The sequence below is a fragment of the Rhinolophus sinicus genome, chromosome 1, assembly GCF_057876585.1.
Source record: "Rhinolophus sinicus isolate RSI-liver-muscle chromosome 1, RSI-T2T, whole genome shotgun sequence".
NCBI lineage: Eukaryota > Metazoa > Chordata > Mammalia > Chiroptera > Rhinolophidae > Rhinolophus > Rhinolophus sinicus.
In genome coordinates this window covers 113,445,072-113,466,287 of record NC_142501.1, presented here as the reverse complement: position 1 = coordinate 113,466,287, position 21,216 = coordinate 113,445,072, and the positions used below count along the sequence as shown (strand labels likewise).

Below are 21,216 nucleotides of genomic sequence, written 5' to 3'. Positions count from 1 at the left end.
TAGATTTTTGAAGAAAGAGAAAAATTCTATGATAAAATCCTATCTAAGCCATCCAATTCTGGCAGTTTGGGGAAGCTCACCTAATTTTCTTTTTCTTTTTTTTAAAATAATTTTTAAAAAATTTTTTGTTTTATTGGGTAATATTGGGGAACAGTGTGTTTCTCCAGGGCCCATCAGTTCCAAGTGATTGTCCTTCAATCTAGTTGTGGAGGGTGCAGTTCAGCTCCAAGTCCAGTGGCTGTTTCATTGCAGGGGGTGCAGCCACCATCCCATGCGGGAATGGAACCAGCAATCTTGTTGTTGAGAGCTCACTCTCTAACCAACTGAGCCATCCAGCTGCCCCTCTGGAGGAAGCTCAGTGGCAGCTCATTGTCTTCAATCTAGTTGTAGAGGGCAAAACTCACTGGAGCGTGTGGGAATCGAACCGGCAACCGTGTTGTTCAGAGCTTGTGCTCTAACCAGCTGAGCCATCTGCCTCCACCACATAATTTTCTTTTTCTTTTTTCAAAAACGATCACATAAAATGATGCACAATCAGGGCGCGACATTCTACCTGGCATATGGTGAGTGGACAACAAATGGTGGCTTCTATGGTTATTACTCTTTTATTTTGCTCAGCCACATACAATCATTGCACAGTATTTTACCCTTATCTACTGTAATACGTTCTCACTCTCTCATTTTCTCTTCCTTCCCTGACTCTCTCCTTCTTCATCTTTTTCTCTCTGTCCTTGTTGTGGCCAACTCCACAACCATCCTCCAAGTCCTCTCCTACTTTTATTGCCATCCTTTCAATCAATAATTTCCTCAGGCAATTAGTGCCAATGGGTATGTTTATTTTTAATTCCTGTAGAGTAAGGAAGTGTTTCCTATTAAATGTAGATGTACATTATCAAGTTTAAATATAAATCATTAAATCACTATATCAATTTAGACTAAGAGGTCTGGTCTGACAGTATGAATGCATATCACCCAAATATCATCGCTTATGGGGAGATTCCTCTAATCTTCAAGAACTGATCTGCCTGTGGTGTAGCCGACTGAGTCTAGAACGTAGAGAAAGGACTGCTTCTGCTTCCATGGCACCATTTTGTAATCACAGCAAGGATGCATATGACTCAGCTCTTGGCATTTTCCTTCAGTCTCCTCTACAAAATGTGGGCCATTTGGGTGGCATCTTGGCTCCTGTTGATCTCATTTCTTTGATCAATCCAGAAATTTCTGGTAAGAAGGCGTTTGACACCTCCTACTACAGCACTGTTTTCTGGAAGTGAACCTGCACTTACACGGTCTCAAAACTCAAGTGACATCCTGTTTCTGGGGCTCTGGAGCATCTCTCAAAGACATTTGCTGTTAATGCCTAAAAAGATGATTTAGAGCTCATTTTCCATGAAAGTATTCCTTAGCACCGGAAATTAAGGTCTGCCTCCGATTCGAAAATCAAATTATAACCAGGAAATTGGAATTTCCTGGTTGAAAGGAGTCTGATGTCAAGGAAGTATCTGCACATTAACAGTATTTTAAGGGAGGAACAAGGAGGTTCCATATGGTTATTGCAGAACGTGAGGGTAACAGTTATTCCAACTGGGCCTGATTCGGCCATGAGTCTTTAATGTGTGTTAAAAAAATGTGAGATAAAGTTTTTATTTTTAATTCTCCATAACTACAAGATGGCCTCAGTTTCCCATTTTTAAAAATTTGTCACATTGCTTTTTCAACTTTGACATTTTCTCTTTTTAAGATTACAAGCTGTAGGGTGAGAGTTGGTTATAACCTTCCCTCAAATATGGAGTCACACTCTATAAAACTAGGGTCACTGCATTAAATAATAACCCACAAGTGGAATAAGTTTTCTGATTTGCATTACTTGTACAAAGGCTTCAATTTGGGAGGCATGACGCTAACGAATAAAGTGGATGCTGCAGTAATTTTACTCACGAATGTCCGATTACAGGGTAAGTTTCAAATTCAGAACCACATATAGTGGCCCTTTGATTAACCTTTTCTCACAAAGACTCCTCAGATTTCTTTTTTTGTGAAAAGGAAAGAGCAACACGACTCCAGTTATTCACAGGCCACGCAGTAAGAAACAATAAATATTAGGAATTTATTGGCAAGCTTTGGATCAGGCTTTATGTGTTTGTTAGCAGATTTCGAATGCACCTCTGAAATTGGATGGCCAAGGCCAATTATCAAAACAGATTGCATCTCACTGCCCTCCTGCTGGCTTTTCTAGTTATCCTACAAATGGAATTTAGATTTCTCTAATTGACTACAAAATAGCATTTGGCTAAATATTTATGATCACATTTTCTGTGGTCTGGTTTTAAAACAAATCAAAATTGTGAAATCCTTTTGTGTCAGTTTTGTCATTCTGAAACTGACCCCTGATAGTGAGTTTGGGACAATGCCTGAAAATGATGAGATGACATCAGATTAAGCATGTTTGTTATAATTTTATTTTTCTGCTTAATTTACAGGTGTTAGAATATGTGGTCCAAAGGACTTAGAAATGCATTTCTCATTCAGCTGAATAATCCACAGGTGGCCTGGCTTCCAGGGCTGCTGGATTCTGGCCCCCACCTGCTGGACTCCTCCCACTATATCAAGTCTCTCCTTCCGTCCTTCCCAGCTTAGACAGGTCTTTTCCTCAACGGCCAATCCCTCCACTTGTGTTTTGGATCCCATCTTCCTGTTCTTTCTCTAGGTCTTTACAGTAGCAACAGCCTGTTCTCTATTTCGTAACTTTAGTCTGTACTTCCAACTGAATCCTCGCTTTAGCTTTTAAATATGTTCAAGAGTCTCCCATTAAAAGTGAGTATGCTTGGCGCTCTCACACTGCCCCCGCTACCCTACTATATCCCTCCCCTCCACCTCCAAACTCCTTCAAAACTTATTAGGACTCACAGCATCCACTGCCTCACCACCCACTTACTGCCTAACCCGTTTCCATCTCACCTCCGCCTATTGTCAACACCTTTCAGTGAAGTCACCAGTTACGTCCCTGCAGTAAAATCCAGTGCACACTGTCCAGGCCTCATTCTCCTTGAGGTCTTAGCATCATTCAGGGCAGCGGGTCACTGGCTTCCTTTCGAACCATTCTCTCTTTCCTTGCCTTCTATGACCCAGCCCTCACCTTGTTTCCTCACTTCCTCTCTGGCTACCTCTCGGTCCCATCTGCAGACGTGTATCCCGCTTCCCAGCCACTGAATTTACTCTTTGCTCTGGTTTATCTCACCTATGCCCAAAGTTTAAATGATCACCTATGTGAAGTTGAGTCATAAATAGATGTCTCCGTTTTAATCCTCTGAGTCCTTCGTGATCTATAGATCCAGTTAGTTTCTTGACATGTGCACTTGGCTGTCTCAGAGATTCCTTCAGCTCAGCAGTTCTCAAACTTGTTCCTCAACCTCCAAACCCAGTCCTATTTCTATGTTCCATTTTCGTTAATGGGCACCACCATTCACCAGGCCCTGCTAGCTTACCTCTCACCCAATCCATCACGGAATTCTGGCTATTTCTTACGTCCGGACTCTCTTCTGAATTCTTCGCTTCCCTCGGTTTCCACCCTAGTCTAAGATAGCAACGTCTCTCATGTGGTATATTGCATTAGCCTGAAAACTGGCTTTGCTGCCTCCAGGATGATCTCTACTGGGCAGAATAACCCTTTCAAATGCTAATCTGATCGTGCCATCCCCTAGATAAGACATTTCAGAAATTGCCCTCTACACATAGGAGAAAGACTAAAATTCGAACTGTGAGTGACCCGGGCCTGCGTGATCTGGCTTCCATCTCAGATGCTGGCTTTCCCAGCACCACCTCCCGCACCTTTCTTTCTATGCTCCCACCTCTTTGGCCTTTTTCAGGCTGTGCCATTCTCTCTTGTCACAGAACCTTCTCCCATGTTATTCCTTCTGTCTGGATCATGCTCCTACCCCTCTACTACTTACGCAGTTGGCTGCTGTCTTCCTACAATAAAAGCTTAAGCTTCACGTCCTCATGGCACCCGTTCTGACTTCTCTTGCTTCTCTCCTTCTTGGCACTGATCATGGTTATAATTTTTCATTTGCTTGTTATGATTGGTGAATGTCTGTCTTTCCTGCTAGACTCAATTCCACAAGGTCATGAATTACGTCTGTTTTTATTAATTTTTACGCCTCTAGTCCCAAGCAGAAAAACACAATAGTAACTGAAGAGATATGTGTAAGAGGAGAGATTCCTTACATGGCCCTATAACATTTTTCTATCTACAAGGAAACTGTGTGTAATTACTGTTAGATTTGGGATGTCTTGAGAGTCCGGTGAAGTGGCCAGCAGAAAGCTTCATGGTACACGTGAGAGGGCATGTAACAGGCTATTGTGTGTGTTCTTTTAGGGGAGGCTGTGCGTACAAAAAACTAATTTCCCAGAAGAAATAGATTGTCGCCTTCACTTTATTTCCTCTATAGATGAAGAATAACAATGAATGGAAAAAGTTAATTCAGGACAACTTCAGGTAAGGTCCATACTATGCCAAGAACAGAGAGAGTATATTACAGGACAGTCAATATTATCCAAGGTTGGTTTTGGAGAAATGCAGTGGGTGTTGTTCCCTACACAACGGGAAGCATAGAGAACGGAGTTCCAAGAAATATTACCAGAAGGAAAATCCTTGTGTTCCTAAGAGTTGGTCCCACCTTTTCTCCTGAGGCGGAGCATTTATTGTGTCCTACTGTCCAGCCCTAACCCATGGGACTTGAGAGAGGTCACACTATCCATGTCCCAGGAAGAAATTCCATGTGATCCATGCCAGTCATTGTGATCCAGTTTATCGTGTCAGTTACTGAATCAGATGTGGGCATTTTCACCCAGAGAAATGTCAGAAGTCTTCTGAGTCCCTTTTTTGATTTTTTAATTAAAATGTATTGGGATGCCAATGGTTAGTAAAAGTACATAGGTTTCAAGTACAATTCTGTCCTACAATATACTCGTGTCACATTGTGTGTCCACCACCCAGAGTCGGTTGTCCTTCCATTACCATATATTTGACCCTGCTTACCCTCATCTACCACCTCTCTCCCTCCTTACCCTCTTGTAACCACTAAACTATTGTCTGTGTCTATGAGTTTTTGTTTCTTTGTCTTGTTTCTTTGTTTCTTTAGTTTTATATCCCACATATCAGTGAAATGAAATAGTTCTCGACTTTTTCTCTGTAATTTATTTCGCTTAGCATAAGAATCTCAAGATCCCTCCATGTTGTCACAAATGGCACTATTTCCTCTTTTCTTACGGCCCAATAGTATTCCATTGTGTATATATATCACAACTTCTTTATCCAGTCATCTATCGAAGGACACTTTGGGTGTTTCCATGTCTTGGCCACCGTAAATAAAGCAGCAATGAACACCAGAGCACGTATTTCACTCTTTGTAGAGGCACATGGGATAATAGTCCTTCTCCTCCCCTCCATGCTGTTGTATCTGACTGCTCTGGCAAGTGTTACACCCGCTTGTGACAATGAGGAGAACTGGCCTGCAAAAGAGTGACATGCTGAGGATGGCTGAGAGGGAAGACAGAGCACAGGGGTGGCAGGCTAACCGTCCCCATTGGGGGGTGGGTGGGCACGCACAATCTGCTGGACACACAGATACAAGTTCATGTGTGTGGGTGTGCACAAGAGAACTTTGTTCTGTGCTTCAGTTTCCTTCTACTTTTTATTTATGTATAAATAAATAATCTCCATCATGGAACAGTCTTGTAGCACTGTATTTCAGGAATAAGAGTGGCGGTCAATCACTTTCATCAATTTCATTTACAGGTGAAAGAAAGATTGTGGCGTAGAAATCACTGAAAATTCCCTCAGCCTGTCTCATGGTCTTCTGGGTCTGTAAAAAGAGAATTACTGTTTATCCCATGAGAGTCATTTCAGGATGACTACACCTGTCTCACCTGGCTCATTTTGCTTTTCCAATATTCTCGTTCAGGAGTCATTTACCATATTTTCCTCGGACATTTTCTTGTCTGCTACGCTCAAATGAGGCTTTACCTGTTTTCGTAAACAATTTTACCACCAAAGCACCTGTATAATTTGTTTGGCAATCTTGAATCTTGGCCTATGATGTCCAAGCAAGGAAACCCATCTCTTAATCATATGTTAGATTTCCCCGCGTGATTAGCTGTCCTCCTCTGCCTCTGAAGTTCAGAGTTCCTAGAGATACCAGTAAATCCTCCCCCTGGAAGGGCAGGTTCTATGTAAGTTGGTCACACCTGGAGACAAGTTATATGATGGAAGGAAATCACATTTATTGAGCACATACATGTAGTAGGTACTGAATTAGGCCCTTAATTTCTGTTATTTCATTTAATTCTCATAACTCTGTGAAGAATGAATTTTCCACAGTTTACAGAAGGGGAAACAGAATACGATTGAATGATTTGCCCAAGGCCACACAGTTAGAAAATGGTGGACGCAGACTATGAGTACAAACCTCTATAACAACAAAGTCCATACACTTTTACCTAGAGCAGGGCAAGAAATTAATTCCTCTGAATGAGGACTGGTATATATCAGCCATGCTGATGAGGCAAGGGTGACTTCAGTGATATCAGTGCAGGTGTGAAAGGAACACCGCGGGGATGAGCAAAACAGTCCTTTCAGAAACAAGAGACAATACGGGAAAGGTAGGACTCCAAACTTCCACAGCAGTGATGTCTGATAGAACTGTTTGTGGTGATGGAAACGTCCTATGTCAGCCCTGTCCCACCTGGCAGCCTCTCACCGCATTAGCTATGCAGCAAGTACAGTGTGCGGGGGGTGGGGTTTATGGCGAGACTTTGTCAGCCCTTCCTAACCGCGTGGATTCCTTTTCCCTCTTGTTTACCCGATGAGCAGGGGTCGCTCTACCAGTTGTTAGTTTTCTTTCTCAGAGTAAATTGTTCCTTATACAGCTGTAAATGTGGTGTGTATGTGGGGGGAGAGGAGTTCAGGATATTCCTACGTGGCCGTCTTAAACCAGAACCCAGTCCAGCAATTTCGAAATGTCATTGCCCTGCTTTCTGGCCTCCATAGTGTCTGACGAGCAACATGCTGTGCATCTCATTGCAGATCCTTTGTACTGACTGGTTTTTTGTTTCTTTGTTTGCTGCTTTCCAGATTGTTTGTCCGTGGCTTTCAAGAGTTTGGTGATGTGTGTATGAACCTCTTTGATTTATAATTTTTGGAGTTCATTAAGCTTCTAGAATATGTAGATCTGCATCTTTTCTCAAATTTAGAAAGTTTTCAGCTATGGTTTCTTTAAATATTCTTTATGCTTTTTTTCCTGCTTTTACTTTTATTAGCATTTATTTGATGCTGAACTCATTCCCGGGCCATAAGTTTTAGTTTCTTCACTTTCTTCTCAGAGATCTTTTCCTTCTGTGCAACCTCCTCTTCTGGTTTAGGAACAATAACAATCTGCTCTTTCTCAGTTAGGATCATCTGTGTGTTGCAGGGAGAGCTCCTGTATGGGTTAATACCCCCCTGAGCTCTGTAAGTTCTGGGCTGCATCTTGAGAGCTTTGTTCACCGGGATGTGTTCAATGACCAGAGAGTCTACATCTGAACCCTTAAGTTCAGCATTGCTCTCTGCATTTTTAAGCATGTGCAGTGAAAATTCTGCTCTCTTTTTGGGTTGGACTGTGTGTCCAACCCTATTGTTTGGCCTGGGCACACCTCCTAACTCCACCGTTATAACGACGGGACAGCACACATTGCTTTTGTAATGTGACATCCTTTAGATACTTGGTGACTTTTCAGATATGCACACCCTTGTTGGCCTGGGCAGTTTCACGAGTGTTCTTAAAATGAACAGGTAGATGCGAACCTCTTGATTTACATGATTTTGTGGGGTTCTCTGAGTCAAGCGAGTAGTGAACCATTTTCAGAGGTGACCTCAGGCTGCTTACGGGAAGAACTCTTTATGGGTTTTTTTGTTTGTTTGTTTGTTTGTTTTTTTCTGCCTTCTCTTCTTCTGGGATTCCCACTGTATGTTGGTTTGGTTGAACTCTCGGGCTCTGTGTATTTTCTTCATCCTTTTGCGTTTTAGCTCTTCCAACTGAATAATTTCTTTAGGTCTATTTTCCAGGTTACAGATTCTTTATTCTGTTTATACAATTCTGCTATTGAAATCCTGTAGGGAGCATTTTAATTATTATACTTCTCATCACTAGGATTCGTATTTGGCTCTTTTTAATAATTTCTGTCTCTTGATTGATATTTTCTGTTTGTTCACACATTATTCTTATGACTCCCTTTAACTATTTCAACATATTTGAGATACATGATTAAAAATCTTTCTCTAGTAATTCCAATCAGTGTGCTTCCTCAGAGACAATGACAGTTAACTTTAATTTTTGTGTGAATGGGCCAAATTTCTTTTCCATGCTTTGTAATTTTTCATTGAAAACTAGACATTCTGAATATTATCATGTAGTCTTTTCAATCAAGGTTTTCTCCCTCCTTAGGGTTTCTGTTGCTTGTAGGTTGTAGCTGCTTGTTTAATGAACTTTAGCAACAATTTTACAGGTCTGTATTCTTTATCATTTGTGATCTCTTAAGTCTCTGTACCTCTAGCTCCTGTTCAGCTAGTGTTTGACCTAAATTTTCTTGAACATTAGAAACAAAAAATACAAAGAAAAATGAAAGAGAGAAGAGACAGAGAGAGAGAGACAGAGAGAGAGAGACAGAGAGAGAGAGAGAGAGAGAGAGAGAGAGAGAGATTGATTTAATTATATTTTTAAAATCCTAAATTTTTCTGGCTTTGCAAATCTGGGGCACTCCTTCAGTGTGTAGCCAGGCCATTTATACGTCCTCCTTAGCCTTGAATTCCTGCTACACTGAGCCCTGAGATCAGCCAATGGTGAAAGCTTAGAGTTTTCTTGTGTCTTTCCTGAGCAGGCATTCTGCCTTGAGGATGTGTGTGTCTAAGTTTCCAGCACACATGAGTGCCTTTGAATACCTCAATTTTACAAAGACACTCCCTCTCTAGCTCTTCACCCATGGCTTTCACTGGTCTATTGTGTGCCTCAATCTATAATGTTTTGTCCTTACTGGCTGTGGGTTGTCAGTTTGCCTTCCATTGCTTTTGTTGACTGCCTGCCTTTTTTCACCATGAGTGAGTTCTGAAGTATTCAAAAGGGGGCAGTGCTTTGTGTCAGTCTTCTAGCTTTCAGACAGGTTAGAACATACAAATAACTCTTTGTGAACAAGGTCTGTTCTGTGCCCTCTGAAACACCGCCCCGCGTCCCACATCAGGAATACAGGCCCCCTTCTGGAAGACCACGACCAGCACTGTACTTACCAGGCAGAGGGTTGAAACAACGGCAAATGAAAATGCCACAAAACATTCTATCATTTTAAGTTGCTTATTTTTCCGCCCAGGTTTAGTGTTCACTTTGTTGATGTAAAGCTTGACTTGTTTTCTAGAGTTCTGTCAGTGTTGATTTTGACAATTTTATGTAATTTTTTAAAGTTTCTGTGGTGAAGCAAGCTCTACGATTAGCCTCTTCTCTTTTGTGCGCTGATGTGAACCCAGATATATTTTTCAGTGTTCTGTGAGTTACATCCAGGGCCCCAAAACAACAAATTCCACAACCAAAGTAAATTGCTTTGTTGCAATAAATCTTGATTATAATGAAGACTTTCTTAAACTCCAGCATCAGTTTATAAAAGTTTAAGATAAAAAGTAACTAAGATAAATTTTGAAATCTGAAAGATTAATGAGGACCACAGTTGTCTATGACATGTTCATTCTCATTCCATCTTTCAAATTTCTGTACTTTGTGATGTAAATTTTTCAGAGAACGGAGAGACTAAAATATATGATTGGCTGTTTTGACATGACTTGACTAGTTGAGGTGTTGACTTTCTCTAAATGACCTATATTTTAATGTTCAGTAGACAATGGGAGAAAAGATTTGAAGGTGGAACACCATAGGAGTTCAGTGAATAGACTTGCAGATGTTCCAGTTACCAAGAAGGCAATCGTTTAAGCAGTTTATCAGAATGACCGAAAAGAGTCTAAAAACCTTAGATTTCCTGGAACCCAGCAGTCTAGATTCTGATTTAATAGGTTTGTAGTGAAGCTGCAGAACCTTGTGACTAAAAATTTGCTGATATAATTCCAGTGCTCAAGTTGATTTGGACATCACTGGCAGCAAAATGGCCAATTTCCTAATTTTCAATTCACATAGTATGGAAGGCCTCAATTAGAATTATTATACTTAGAAAACCATCTATATGCTTGGTGAGGAATTCACGTCTCCCTTGAAAAGGATCATGAGCAAGGAGTAGTTTACTGTATATTTGAGAGGCGCAGATTTTTCCAGATTTTATCATCAGTTGACCTATTTAGTATAAGTTTTGTCATTTCCAAAATGTCAGACAATTTTGAAATAGTTTAGAAGCTCAATATACCATTACATGCCATAGAATGAAGTTCAATTTGGAGCATAACCTTTTAAAAAAGTCTCACTGTTGGTCAAACGCATCTCTGCAAAACAGTAAATATGGAACCCTAGGATAAATTTGCATTAGGGTCTGTCTGAGGTGAAAGCATGTAGTCAAAGAATAACCATCACATATGAGTGTGTGTGAGACAGACAGGATGGGGATATCTTAGGGATGGTCGAGGAGGTGCTGTCCAGAAAAGAGTTGAAATTCTCAGGATAACAGAGAAGCAGCAGTGAGAGATGTCCAAGGAACTTTCGAAAGCACTCACGTGAGGGTGAGTTTTATATTCAAGCCCAGAGAAGGCATGTATTAAACCATCGTGGCCGCATGTGTGACTTAAGAATTTTCCTGCTCCCTATCCTTTTCTCATTGGGCATATTCCCACCCAGGAACCAGCTTGACAAGATGGAGAGGAGAAGAATCTATGGTTGGAGAGGCCTGGAAAACAAAAAAAAAAGTTTATCCAACTAATTACACAACAGAGTGTTTTCATTCCTCTCACCCCCATGCTTTTTTGGTTTGTGTTCTAAGAGATGTTGTTTCCTCTCCAGAATAAGGAATTTATGCGGCAATTAATTAGTGGTACCCACAGTGGCCGCCTCCCTATACCTACTGGGGCCACGTTTCTCCTCAAAACTAGGCCAGAAACCAGTATTCACAAGGAACGGGGTTGGTTCCCTGCTTGGCTTGGGCTCAGCTTGTGCTCTGACAACCAGAATATCTCTGGGCCCTGCCCCAATGCTGGTCTCATCTTAGTTTAGGGCCCTGGATCTCAGGCTTACAAAACCTGTGACTTAGGGCCAGTTGTGTGGCTTGGATCTGGCCCCTGCGCCCATACTAATCTTTCTTCTAGATGTGCTCCCATCTTTCCTTTGAGGGCCCCAGTGTCTCTGACCCCTGTTCTGACTGACGACTGCTAAGAAACCCTGTGGGGTTGCCAAAGAGCTCCTTGCCCTGACTCCATTTCTTGCTTCTGGTTCTAGCCTTGCTTCTGGTTTTAGGCTCCCTTCAAACTAGGATCCGACTGGGCTTGGGATCTGCCTCTTACACAACCCTAGGGGGACTGAGGCTCATGTCCTGGAAAGAGGCAATGTTCGCAACAACAGAGTGTCAGCTGATTATCATTGGTGCTAATTCAATGCCAAAAGGATATTCAATTTGTGGTGTGGTGAAAGAGGGAGTTTATTCAATGTAAACAGCTCAATTGTGATACAGCAGAGCTATGGGGTGAAGCTCATTAGTGTTACAGCTCAATTAAGAGACAGCATGGCTGTGCGTCTGCATGGCTTTGAGATGGCCCTGGGGCGAGGCCCCTCTCTGGCTTGATAGCTCTGCTCTGCTACAGTCTGGTCTGGCCCAGTCCACCTGCTCTCCTCCACTCAGCTCTGGTGTGCCCTGCTTTGGTGAGACGTCTTCAGTATTTCAGCTCCAACTAGGTCAACTCAGCCTTCAATAACAAGGGAGAGTGTGCTGTCTAATGGGGTAGGAGGGGGTGACTTATACAGAGAGAAGTCCCCACCCCTGGTCCCTGATTGGTCTTCATGCCCATGAGAATGTCAAATCTCAATTTGATTGGTCCAAAAATCATTGTCTTAATTAGTCAGAATGGAGCCACTCTGTCTGGTCGGTGTAAATGCTAATGGGGTTATAGCTGTGCAGTTGTAGCTCTTATTGAAAGAAGGAACAGCTCAATCCTTTTGGTTGAAATGCAATTCCAGGATCTCCTTTGTACAGGTCGGCTCAGTGGTAGGAACACAGTGCAGGCGGAATGTTCAGTTCAGTGTGGGAGGCACGCAGCTTAGAGCAGGCTTCTCCCTGAAGGGCAGTCTGCCTGAGAGGCCCCTGTTTAGAAATGGCTGCTAGGCTCTGTTATCATAATTGAGCTCAGGTAGCCATCAGGAGCCCTTCTTGGTGGGTATCTTCTCAAGATCACCAAAAGTAGCTGCTGGATGTATTGCCCGTCTCCACCCTACCCAACAGTTTCCGGGAGAATTTCCAAGGAAGTCAGTTTGAGTTCTGACTACTTGCAGATGCTACCCAACAGGTGCTGCAAGGAGCTCTGTAGGGCAGCACGTTATTTGCCCATAGCCTGACCACCCTCATATGTGTCCGTGGCCTGTCCTCTCAGGAGCCCAGTTAATACAAGGAACATGTTAAAGGCAAATAATATGTGTGCCTGTCTTACACGATCCACATTATTGGAAGACCTTAGCTTCTTCACAGGCAAACACATACAAATCACACAGATATTACATGTGTTGTGATGGACATCTTTTCCCTTCGTGGGACTCATCCGGTGGCGTACTTCTCAGGGAAGGCTTTAATGACCTGCTTTCACCTAATTTATTTTTTCTAACTACAGTTATTTCCCTAACTACACATGTCATATATACATATCTGTTAGAAATAATTATATACAATGAAAATTGAAAATAAAAACTCCAAAGCCCTAAACCATCTTTCTATCCCATTCCTCTCTTTGAAGAACACAGTAAAAAGTGGGTGTTTGTCCTCACAAACTCTTTCTGTGCATTTACAGGAATATCAAAATATATGTAAATATATATTTTCATAAATATTATTGAATTATTTGTATATGAAAATTACATTTTTGACCTAAGATGTACAGAGAGCTTTCCATAACATGTAAGTGCATATAAATTTATCTTCTTCTTTTAAACTGCTCTATAATTTTTCCAGTGTGTGGGTGAAAGATAGATTAATGAGTCATCACCTTATGGATAGACCTGTGAGTGGTTTAGAGTCTTTTACTGACACAAGCAGTGTCGAATGAATGAATGTCTCTTGTTTAGAGAATAAGAACTGAGTGTATGAGATAATTTTTAGAAGTAGGTTTACTCGGGCAAAGGGTATCCTCCTTTTAAATTTCTGCAACTGTTGATTAATTAAGATCTGTAGAAGTTGTATCAATTGACACCTTCATAAGCAGTATATGAGGTTTTGCTTTGCTATAGCCTATCTCAGAATGTCAGTCAGTCAAGTGTTTGATTTGTTCCATTGGCATATTATTTTGGTTTTATTTTTAATGTATTGCTTAGAATCATCATATTTCCTCTTTGGGTGAACTATCTTCTATCATCTTCTGCCAGTTTTCCTTTTGGATTGGGGGGATTTTCTTCTGGAGGTATAGGAACCATTTATATATTGAAATGATTATGTTTTGATGTCTTTTGCGTCATGAGCCTCCACCCTTCCTCACCCATATTGCTGCTTGCCAAGGCTGTGTTTTCAGTTGAATTAACTAATTCTTTTCTTCTATGAGCTCTGGATTTTGTGTCATAAATGACAGACTTTCCTTTTTTTCTGTTGTTATAATTACCTACTTTTTTGCATTTAAGTATTGATCCATCTGGGGAATTCATTTTACTGAAATACATGAGGGTAAGAATCAATGACATTGAGTGCTTGCTGTCAACCAAAAATTGTGTTCCCTTTCCATAATATAAAACTGAAATTGAAACATGACAGCCACATCAAGGACGGATTTTCAGTCCTTTTGACTTGAATGTGTGACCGATAAACAATTATAAAATATGTGAAGAAGTGGTATGTGTCACCTCCAGGCCAAGACTTTTAAAAAGTTCTCTGTCCGGTTCACCATCTAGACGTAAGCAACAGAGGATCCTATTTGAAATATGGCAACTTAAGTTACCAGAAACTCGGGTCTCTGAATCACCAGGGGCAAGATAATTGCTCAGTGACCCGTCGCATCTTCAGTGACTGTCACATGAAGGAGAACTACCCTTCCCTTGTGATAAGCCACTAAAATCTTGGGGCTTATTTATTAAAGTGGCTGGCCTGGCTTTACCAACAAAGAGTCCAATGAAGAGATAGGTGTCTCTAACCACTCGTGTCTGAGCACACTTTATTTTATTTAGTGAGTGTTCTGCCCACTGCCAGTGAAAGGGAATTGTTAGTAACCTAGCATCTGTAAAGGACCTGGAATGGAGGTGGTTTATCAGCGGGTGATTTTCAGAGTTAACCACACATTCAAGTGAGAATTCTGTTCAGTGCACCTGTGTCATCCGCATGAGTAGACCAGAACTTGGCAGAATCTGAAAGTAAAAAGCAGAGGTATATCAAACCAGTCAAAGCTTCTCATAATACACCTATTAATCATAATAATGCATTTCAAAGACGACATCTAGGACAAATTTAAATTAGAGTTGTATACCAGGACAACAGTAGAAAACCAGTGCTGGCTGAAGGCAACAGAGTTACCGATTTTTAGGAAATTTATTAATGACCTGTACCATCCAAAATAGGCATCATTTGTCAAGACGAATGGAGAACCAAAGATTTTATCTGTGGAATACATGAAGAAGGAGCTTGATGAACAAATAAAATGCCTAAAGTAAGTGGACCACAAATATTTGGTGCTTAAGCTGAGGTTGATTTAAAGCATGACTGTATGAACTTTTCCTCTTGGCTGTCTGGCACGAGCCAGATTTTACAAGTAGTTCTTTGAAGAACAACCTTGAAAACCAATCTAGTGCCTTACAGTAGTATTGAAGTACTTTGTGAGTGAGTCTTCTATTCATTTTTGCTGCAATCTCTTCAAAACCATTTGTGAATCTTGAATCAAAGGATTCAATGAAGGGAACACCTTGGAAACTGAAAGTTTTGAAGCCTTTAGCAAATTGGAATTATTAAAAAGAGTGTGTAAATAGGAAGCCATTGAATTTGTCACTACCAAAGCGAGGAAGGATGTGAATTAAGCACAGAGAGCTCCGTGTATCTGGTTGAAGTTTGAAATGTTATAACTGTGTTTTGTAATTCCCTCCCTTTTGAGAAGAATTTTTTGATGAGCTTCCTGGGGATGAATTTGCATTTGTATTGAATGGAATGAAATAGAAAAGGCCTGTTATTTTGCAACATCTCCATTTGGTTTGGCAAAACATTCAAGATAATCAGAAATAGAAACAACTTATTTGCTGAGTTTTATGGCATAAAATATTTGTCTAAGAATGACAATGGCAATGAAATAATGAAGACAATGATGACGAAAATATTTGGACTGAAATATTTAAACATTTCCACACATAAAAGCATAAATAATAAGCTCCACATAGTAGAATTTCCCTGAACTTACCAGGAATCTCACCATCGGTAGAAACAGCATTTTTTTTTTTTTCAATAAAATATGGGCTACAGAGAAGTGTCAATTAAAGGCGTCAATAAATTGAAATTCATTAATGATAAAATGCAAACTTGAAGAATATTGCCATTTTATAAACCAACTAAAAATAACAAGTTGGAGCACCAGAAAGTGAGGAGAGAAACAATGTGGCAAGAAAATATTTGAGGGAAATAAAGGTTAAAATATTTTCAAATATGATGGAAAATATCAAACAGGTTCAACACAAGGGAAATAGGAAGTTATTTTGAAATGAATGGTAATGAACACACATCTTATGAAAATTTCTGGGTATAGTTAAAACTGCATTTAAAACAAAATGTGTAACAATGAAGGCTTTCAGAGAAAAGAATAAATGTTTAAATCCAAAGCTTGAACTACCACATTAAAAAGCTTGGAAATGGAAAGAAAATTAAAGACAAGGTAGAAAACAAGAAGAAATAAAGAGAAGAAATCAATGAATCAGTGAATGGAGAAATCATAAAGAAAATTCAGAAAGCCAGAATTTGGTTCTTGGAAAAATATGATGTCATCAATAATCCCTTGATCGAGACATAAAAGGATGTAATACACATGATCAATATCAAGAATTGCACAGGAGACATCACTGGGAGCTTGAAAATGATGCTAAGAAAATAATTAATGGCCACTTATGAATACGGGTGAATTCCTTGTAAGATAAGACATACCTAAACTGACCCAGTAAGAAACACGACATCTGAATGGTCTTACATTTTGCTAAAGAAAATGAATTTGAAATACAAAGCCTTCCCAGAAAAACTGAAGGCCCCGATGATTCCACTGGTGAATTCTGCAAATAGTTAAGGGAAAAATGAAGAAACGATATTAATTATTCATCATAAATTTCAGAAAATAGAAGAGGAGGATTATTGACCAGCTCATTTCCTGAAGGCAACATAACCCTGATATCAAAACTTGAGAAAGATGTTACAAGTAAATAGAAGTACAGACCCATATCTCTCATGATCACAGGAACAAATATTGACAAAATAGTCACAAAACAGAGCAATATTGAAACTCATCACATGACATGATCAAATGTGAGTCAGCCTAGGAATGCAACGTCGGTGCCATATTAAGAAGTCATTCGACATAAAGAGAATTAGATTAGAGTAAGAAATGACATGATAATCTTAAAAGATGGATGAAAATTGTGTGACAGAATTCAGTATCTATTCATGATGAAGCATCTCAGCTTACTCAGAATAGAGAGGATCTTTCGCAACCTGATAGAAACCGCTATGAAATAACTCCAGGTAATTATCATACTTGATGTTTCCCATAGAGATGGGAACAAGGCAGGGATCCTGCACTTAGTATGTTTTCCCACGTTTTTCTGGATGTTTTAAACCAATGTAATAAGACAAGTAAGAAATAAAGATTATATCAGAGGAAATACAATGGCTTTTATGTGCCCTTCCCATAGTTGTATAGATATACTACTAAAATCTGCAAGAACTAATAAGGGAACGTAATCAAGTTACACTATATAAGGTAAGTTTACCAAAATCAATTGTATTTTTATGTACTAGAATAACATGGAAAAGGAATTTAAAATTAGTATTATTCAAAGTGCCATAAAAATAAACAATACTTGGAAGTAAATACGCCTAAACCTAGAAGATGTTCTTGAGACAAATTAAGGACATAAATCAATACACACGTAGACCATGTTCACAGGTGAAAGCATCCATAATCCTAAAATATCTATTTTCCAAATTGATCTGTAGATCCACCATAAACTAGTCATGATCCCAGAAGGCTTTCTCTCTCTCTCTCTCTGTGGCTCTCTCTTGTTTGGATAAATTGACAGGCTGATTCTAAAATGAATATTTAAATCTAAGGAACCTAGAATCGCAAAAACAATTTGGAAAAGAAGAAAAATGTTGGACAACTTACACGACCTAATTTCAAGAATTACTGTACAGCGTTAATCTTCAAGGCAGTGTGGTATTGGCTTTAGTACAGATAATAAGATCAGTGGTCAGAAAAAAGCCACACTTAAATTGTCAACTGATTCTTTGACAGAGGTGCCAAGTTAATCCAAATTAATTAGGGAAACGATAGTCCTTTTACTAATGATGCTGGAAAAAACAGACAACTATTGTGGAAAGAAAAAGAATCTCTTTGCATACTTTGTGACAAACACAAGTTTATGGATCAAATGTAAAAACAAAACTACCGTGTTTCGCCCAGAATTAGACCTAGCTGGACAACCAGCTCTATCGCATGTTTTGGAGCAAAAATTAATATAAGACTGGGTATTATATTATATTATATAAGAGCCGGTCTTATATTGCAGTAAAATAAGACCGGGTCTTATATTAATTTTTGCTCCAAAAGACGCATTACAACTGATTGTCCAGCTGGGTCTTATTTTCAGGGAAACACGGTATCTGTTTTGAGAACAACACAGGGATGAATTTTTTTGTAATCTTGGAATAGGCAAAATTTTAGAGAAGACACAGAGAGCTCTAAGCAAAAATGGAGAACAAAGGGGAAGAGGAGGAGAAAGAGAAGAAAAATGGGATTTCAAAACTTTGAAAACTTTAGTTCACCAAAATACACCTTTAAAAGAATGCATAGCAAAGCCCGAGATTGAAAGAAAATGTAAGTTGAGCTTTTACATAATAATGCATATTGGACGTATAATGAAAACAATACTCCATTCAAGCATAACATATACAAATCTGAAAAATACTCTTCATCTAGAGTAAAACGTTGTGTCATGTAGACTCGTATCTTGCTAAATTTCAAAGATCGAAACATTTCTGCACTTGGAAACAGCTATGTACACTACTTAGGAGGTACATGATGTATAGAAGCACTACCGAAAACCTGCACTCGGGGTTTGTGACAAAAGGGCCAAAATATTCTCCCGAGCATCAGAAACAGTCTTTCTCTGCTGGAATCCATTTTTGAAAACTCAGAAAGACGCAACAGCTAAAATTGGACTCTTTCCTTCTGAAATGGTAGATTAGAAAAATAGTAGATACTTTTTCCACTAGATGCCAAAATTACGTAGTGATTAAGGAGAAGTGATTGCTAGTTCATAGCATTTTAGGTTCAAATGCATATGCAACTTAAAAGCACAAAAACCTAATAGTAGCCTTAACGTGTTGTAATGTAAGGGTTTCATCCCAAGAAAGTTGTCAAAGCTATTACTGGTTTATCCTTGATTTTTAGCTATAATCTTCCATGATTTATTTCTAATGATTTATATATTTTCTTTAATTTGTTTCACTTGACGTAAGGATGTTTCTCAGACTGTCTAATGATGTCTAGGTTTAATAACTGTATTATGTCTGTATGATCTATGCTTCTGGGTATTGGTAAATTCATTTTTATATTTCCTACTCAGTTTTATAAGGACAAAAAGATGATTAAATACTCAAATATTGGCAAAATCATTGTACAGACAAGTGTCGTGACACTGCCAAAAATGAACAGTCAGCAGTGTGGTTAGTTATGAACCGATTAACTTAATGCGAACTCACGTTTGGAAAGACAGTTGAAGGATTTAAGTGACAAATTTAAGATGGGTTTTTAAAAAAGTGTTTGAAAATCAAACATCGGCTATAATACTACTGGTCCAGTCGTCACAAATTGACAAGTGAATATAATACCAACTAAAAGGATTGGAAAGGTGGATCTTTTCTGGCCATTCTAGACTGAATAAATTGGTGAAATCCTGAGGCAAAAGGAGCAAATTTCCTTTCTTTCTTGACATATATACTGAAAAGAGAAAGAGATTTCTAGTTCCACAGGCCTTATTCACAAAGCAGATAAGTACAAAGTATACTCCAATTTTTTTAAGTAGATTTTTGGGTCTAAGGTGATAGATATTGAGGTTGAAAGTAAAACATTTCAAAATACAGAAGAGTTATCTCTGGGAATCAAGCTTTTAAATGCTTGTCTGTTTTATAAATCGAGATTATTGGATTTCAGTTTAGGGTACATAAAGTTGTTTTTTTCCCTTCTCTCATTTATGGTTTTTGCTTCTCCCAAGTTCTCTGCCTGTTACATCTCTGCTTTCTTAATTCAGGAAATGAAATGTCCTATTTCATTTTGCTCAGACCACCCAGCAAAAGACTGGGCCAACGCCCACCAAGGTCAGAATGGAACTCAGCGCTGCCCACAAGCAATCTCTGAAACTTGAGACACCTGGGCCTTGCACGAGCGCTCTGGGTACCCTTGACCTCAGCCACGGGGCTTCTGTGCGCATGCGCAGTGACATCAGTCTCTGACCCGTGCACCGTTGCTTGGTTACAGCCATTCTCTGGGCTGAGAGATTCCAAACTTCTAACTGCCCTGCTGGGATAGTGTGGCGACAGGGAGTTGGCTGCTCTAGAGTCTGCTGTTGGTTGGGCTCGGGAGAAAAAAAGCGTAAGAAGTGCTGAGGAGGTTCTGAAGCCCTTAGGCTTGGCCATGAAGAAGGTTATTGGCTTCGGGCTTCGGAAGGTTTTCGGAAAGAGATCACAGAGCGATGGTCTTGGCAGGCAGCCTTGGACTGGAGATGGTGTCTCCTTGCGGTCCGGGTACCACATCCAAGACAGAGATCTCCCCAAAATCCACAAAGCTGCCTGCAGGGGCGACGTATCAGAAGTGAAGAGGCTTCTCTCGCGCCATCCAGAGAGATTGAATGACAGAGACAAGCAGAAGAGGTGAGAGGGCCTGCGAGGCCAGTGGGCACGGGCGGGCCTGGAGGAGGCTGGGGGACCTGGCAGAAGGGCTCAGCGGCCCAGGCTCATCCAGGTGGAGCTCAGCCCTCCTGTCACCCAGGGCGCTGTGCTGTGTTCCCTCGCGGGTGGGGACCTTACCCGGGTGCCAGTGCCCAGGCCGACTTTGTGAGCACCAGGAACAAAATCTCAAGGACCCGTCACTCATAATTCCCCTTATAGAGCACTTTACTGACAATGTTAAAGCGATTTAACTAAATATCAATAATAGAAATGAAAAGTATATGCAGCATTTTATTTTTGATGTCCACAGTTTTAGACCATATTGTTAAATACTATAGAAAAGTGCTTAATGAGAAAACGAATTCCCATAGTAGATCAACTTGTGGGCTAAAAATTCTTCAGCTAAAACCCAGTATCCGTTTTCTATCAGTGTCCACCCAGGTATGTACGGTGTTCACTGAGGGGCCTTAGAAGGGAAGCTTCCAGGGGCACATGCTGTGGGCTTGCCTAGGAAGACACGTTTTCTCCCCGTGTGTGCTCTTCCTCTAGGTATCAGTTTTACATAAGCCGGCTAAACTCTCAGGGCTTTACAAGTTTGGGTTGCACGTGCTGTCTCTTTGATTGTGGTGATGACATTAAGAATCGTTTTGTACAGTAGACAAAGATTTGCCCTTCTAGGTGTCAACAGGTGCTCTATTGCCACAATTTCTTTACTAAGAGCTGAAAAGAGAGATAAATGATTGGAATATAGCTGAAAATGCCCAAACACCCTAATATAGGTAGGATGTTAGAGCTTGATAGTGACGGCATTTCACGTTAGTAGAAAAGATGAATTACTCATGAATGATGGAGAAATACCTGTTAAGTATTTGGAGAAAATTCGTTAGA

The 21,216-nt window shown here is 40.1% G+C and overlaps 1 protein-coding gene across 1 annotated transcript in view; it reads left to right on the top strand.

The window, feature by feature from the left end:
• LOC148759204 (uncharacterized) overlaps positions 1 to 21,216 on the top strand; it is a 35,259-nt gene that overhangs the window by 1,410 nt on the left and 12,633 nt on the right. The window contains exons 2-3 of the mRNA XM_088793385.1: positions 4,376 to 4,495; positions 19,692 to 20,310. Of these exons, the coding sequence (XP_088649511.1) occupies positions 20,075 to 20,310 (236 nt within the window). The 5' untranslated portion in view covers positions 4,376 to 4,495; positions 19,692 to 20,074. The remainder of the gene's footprint in view (positions 1 to 4,375; positions 4,496 to 19,691; positions 20,311 to 21,216) is intronic.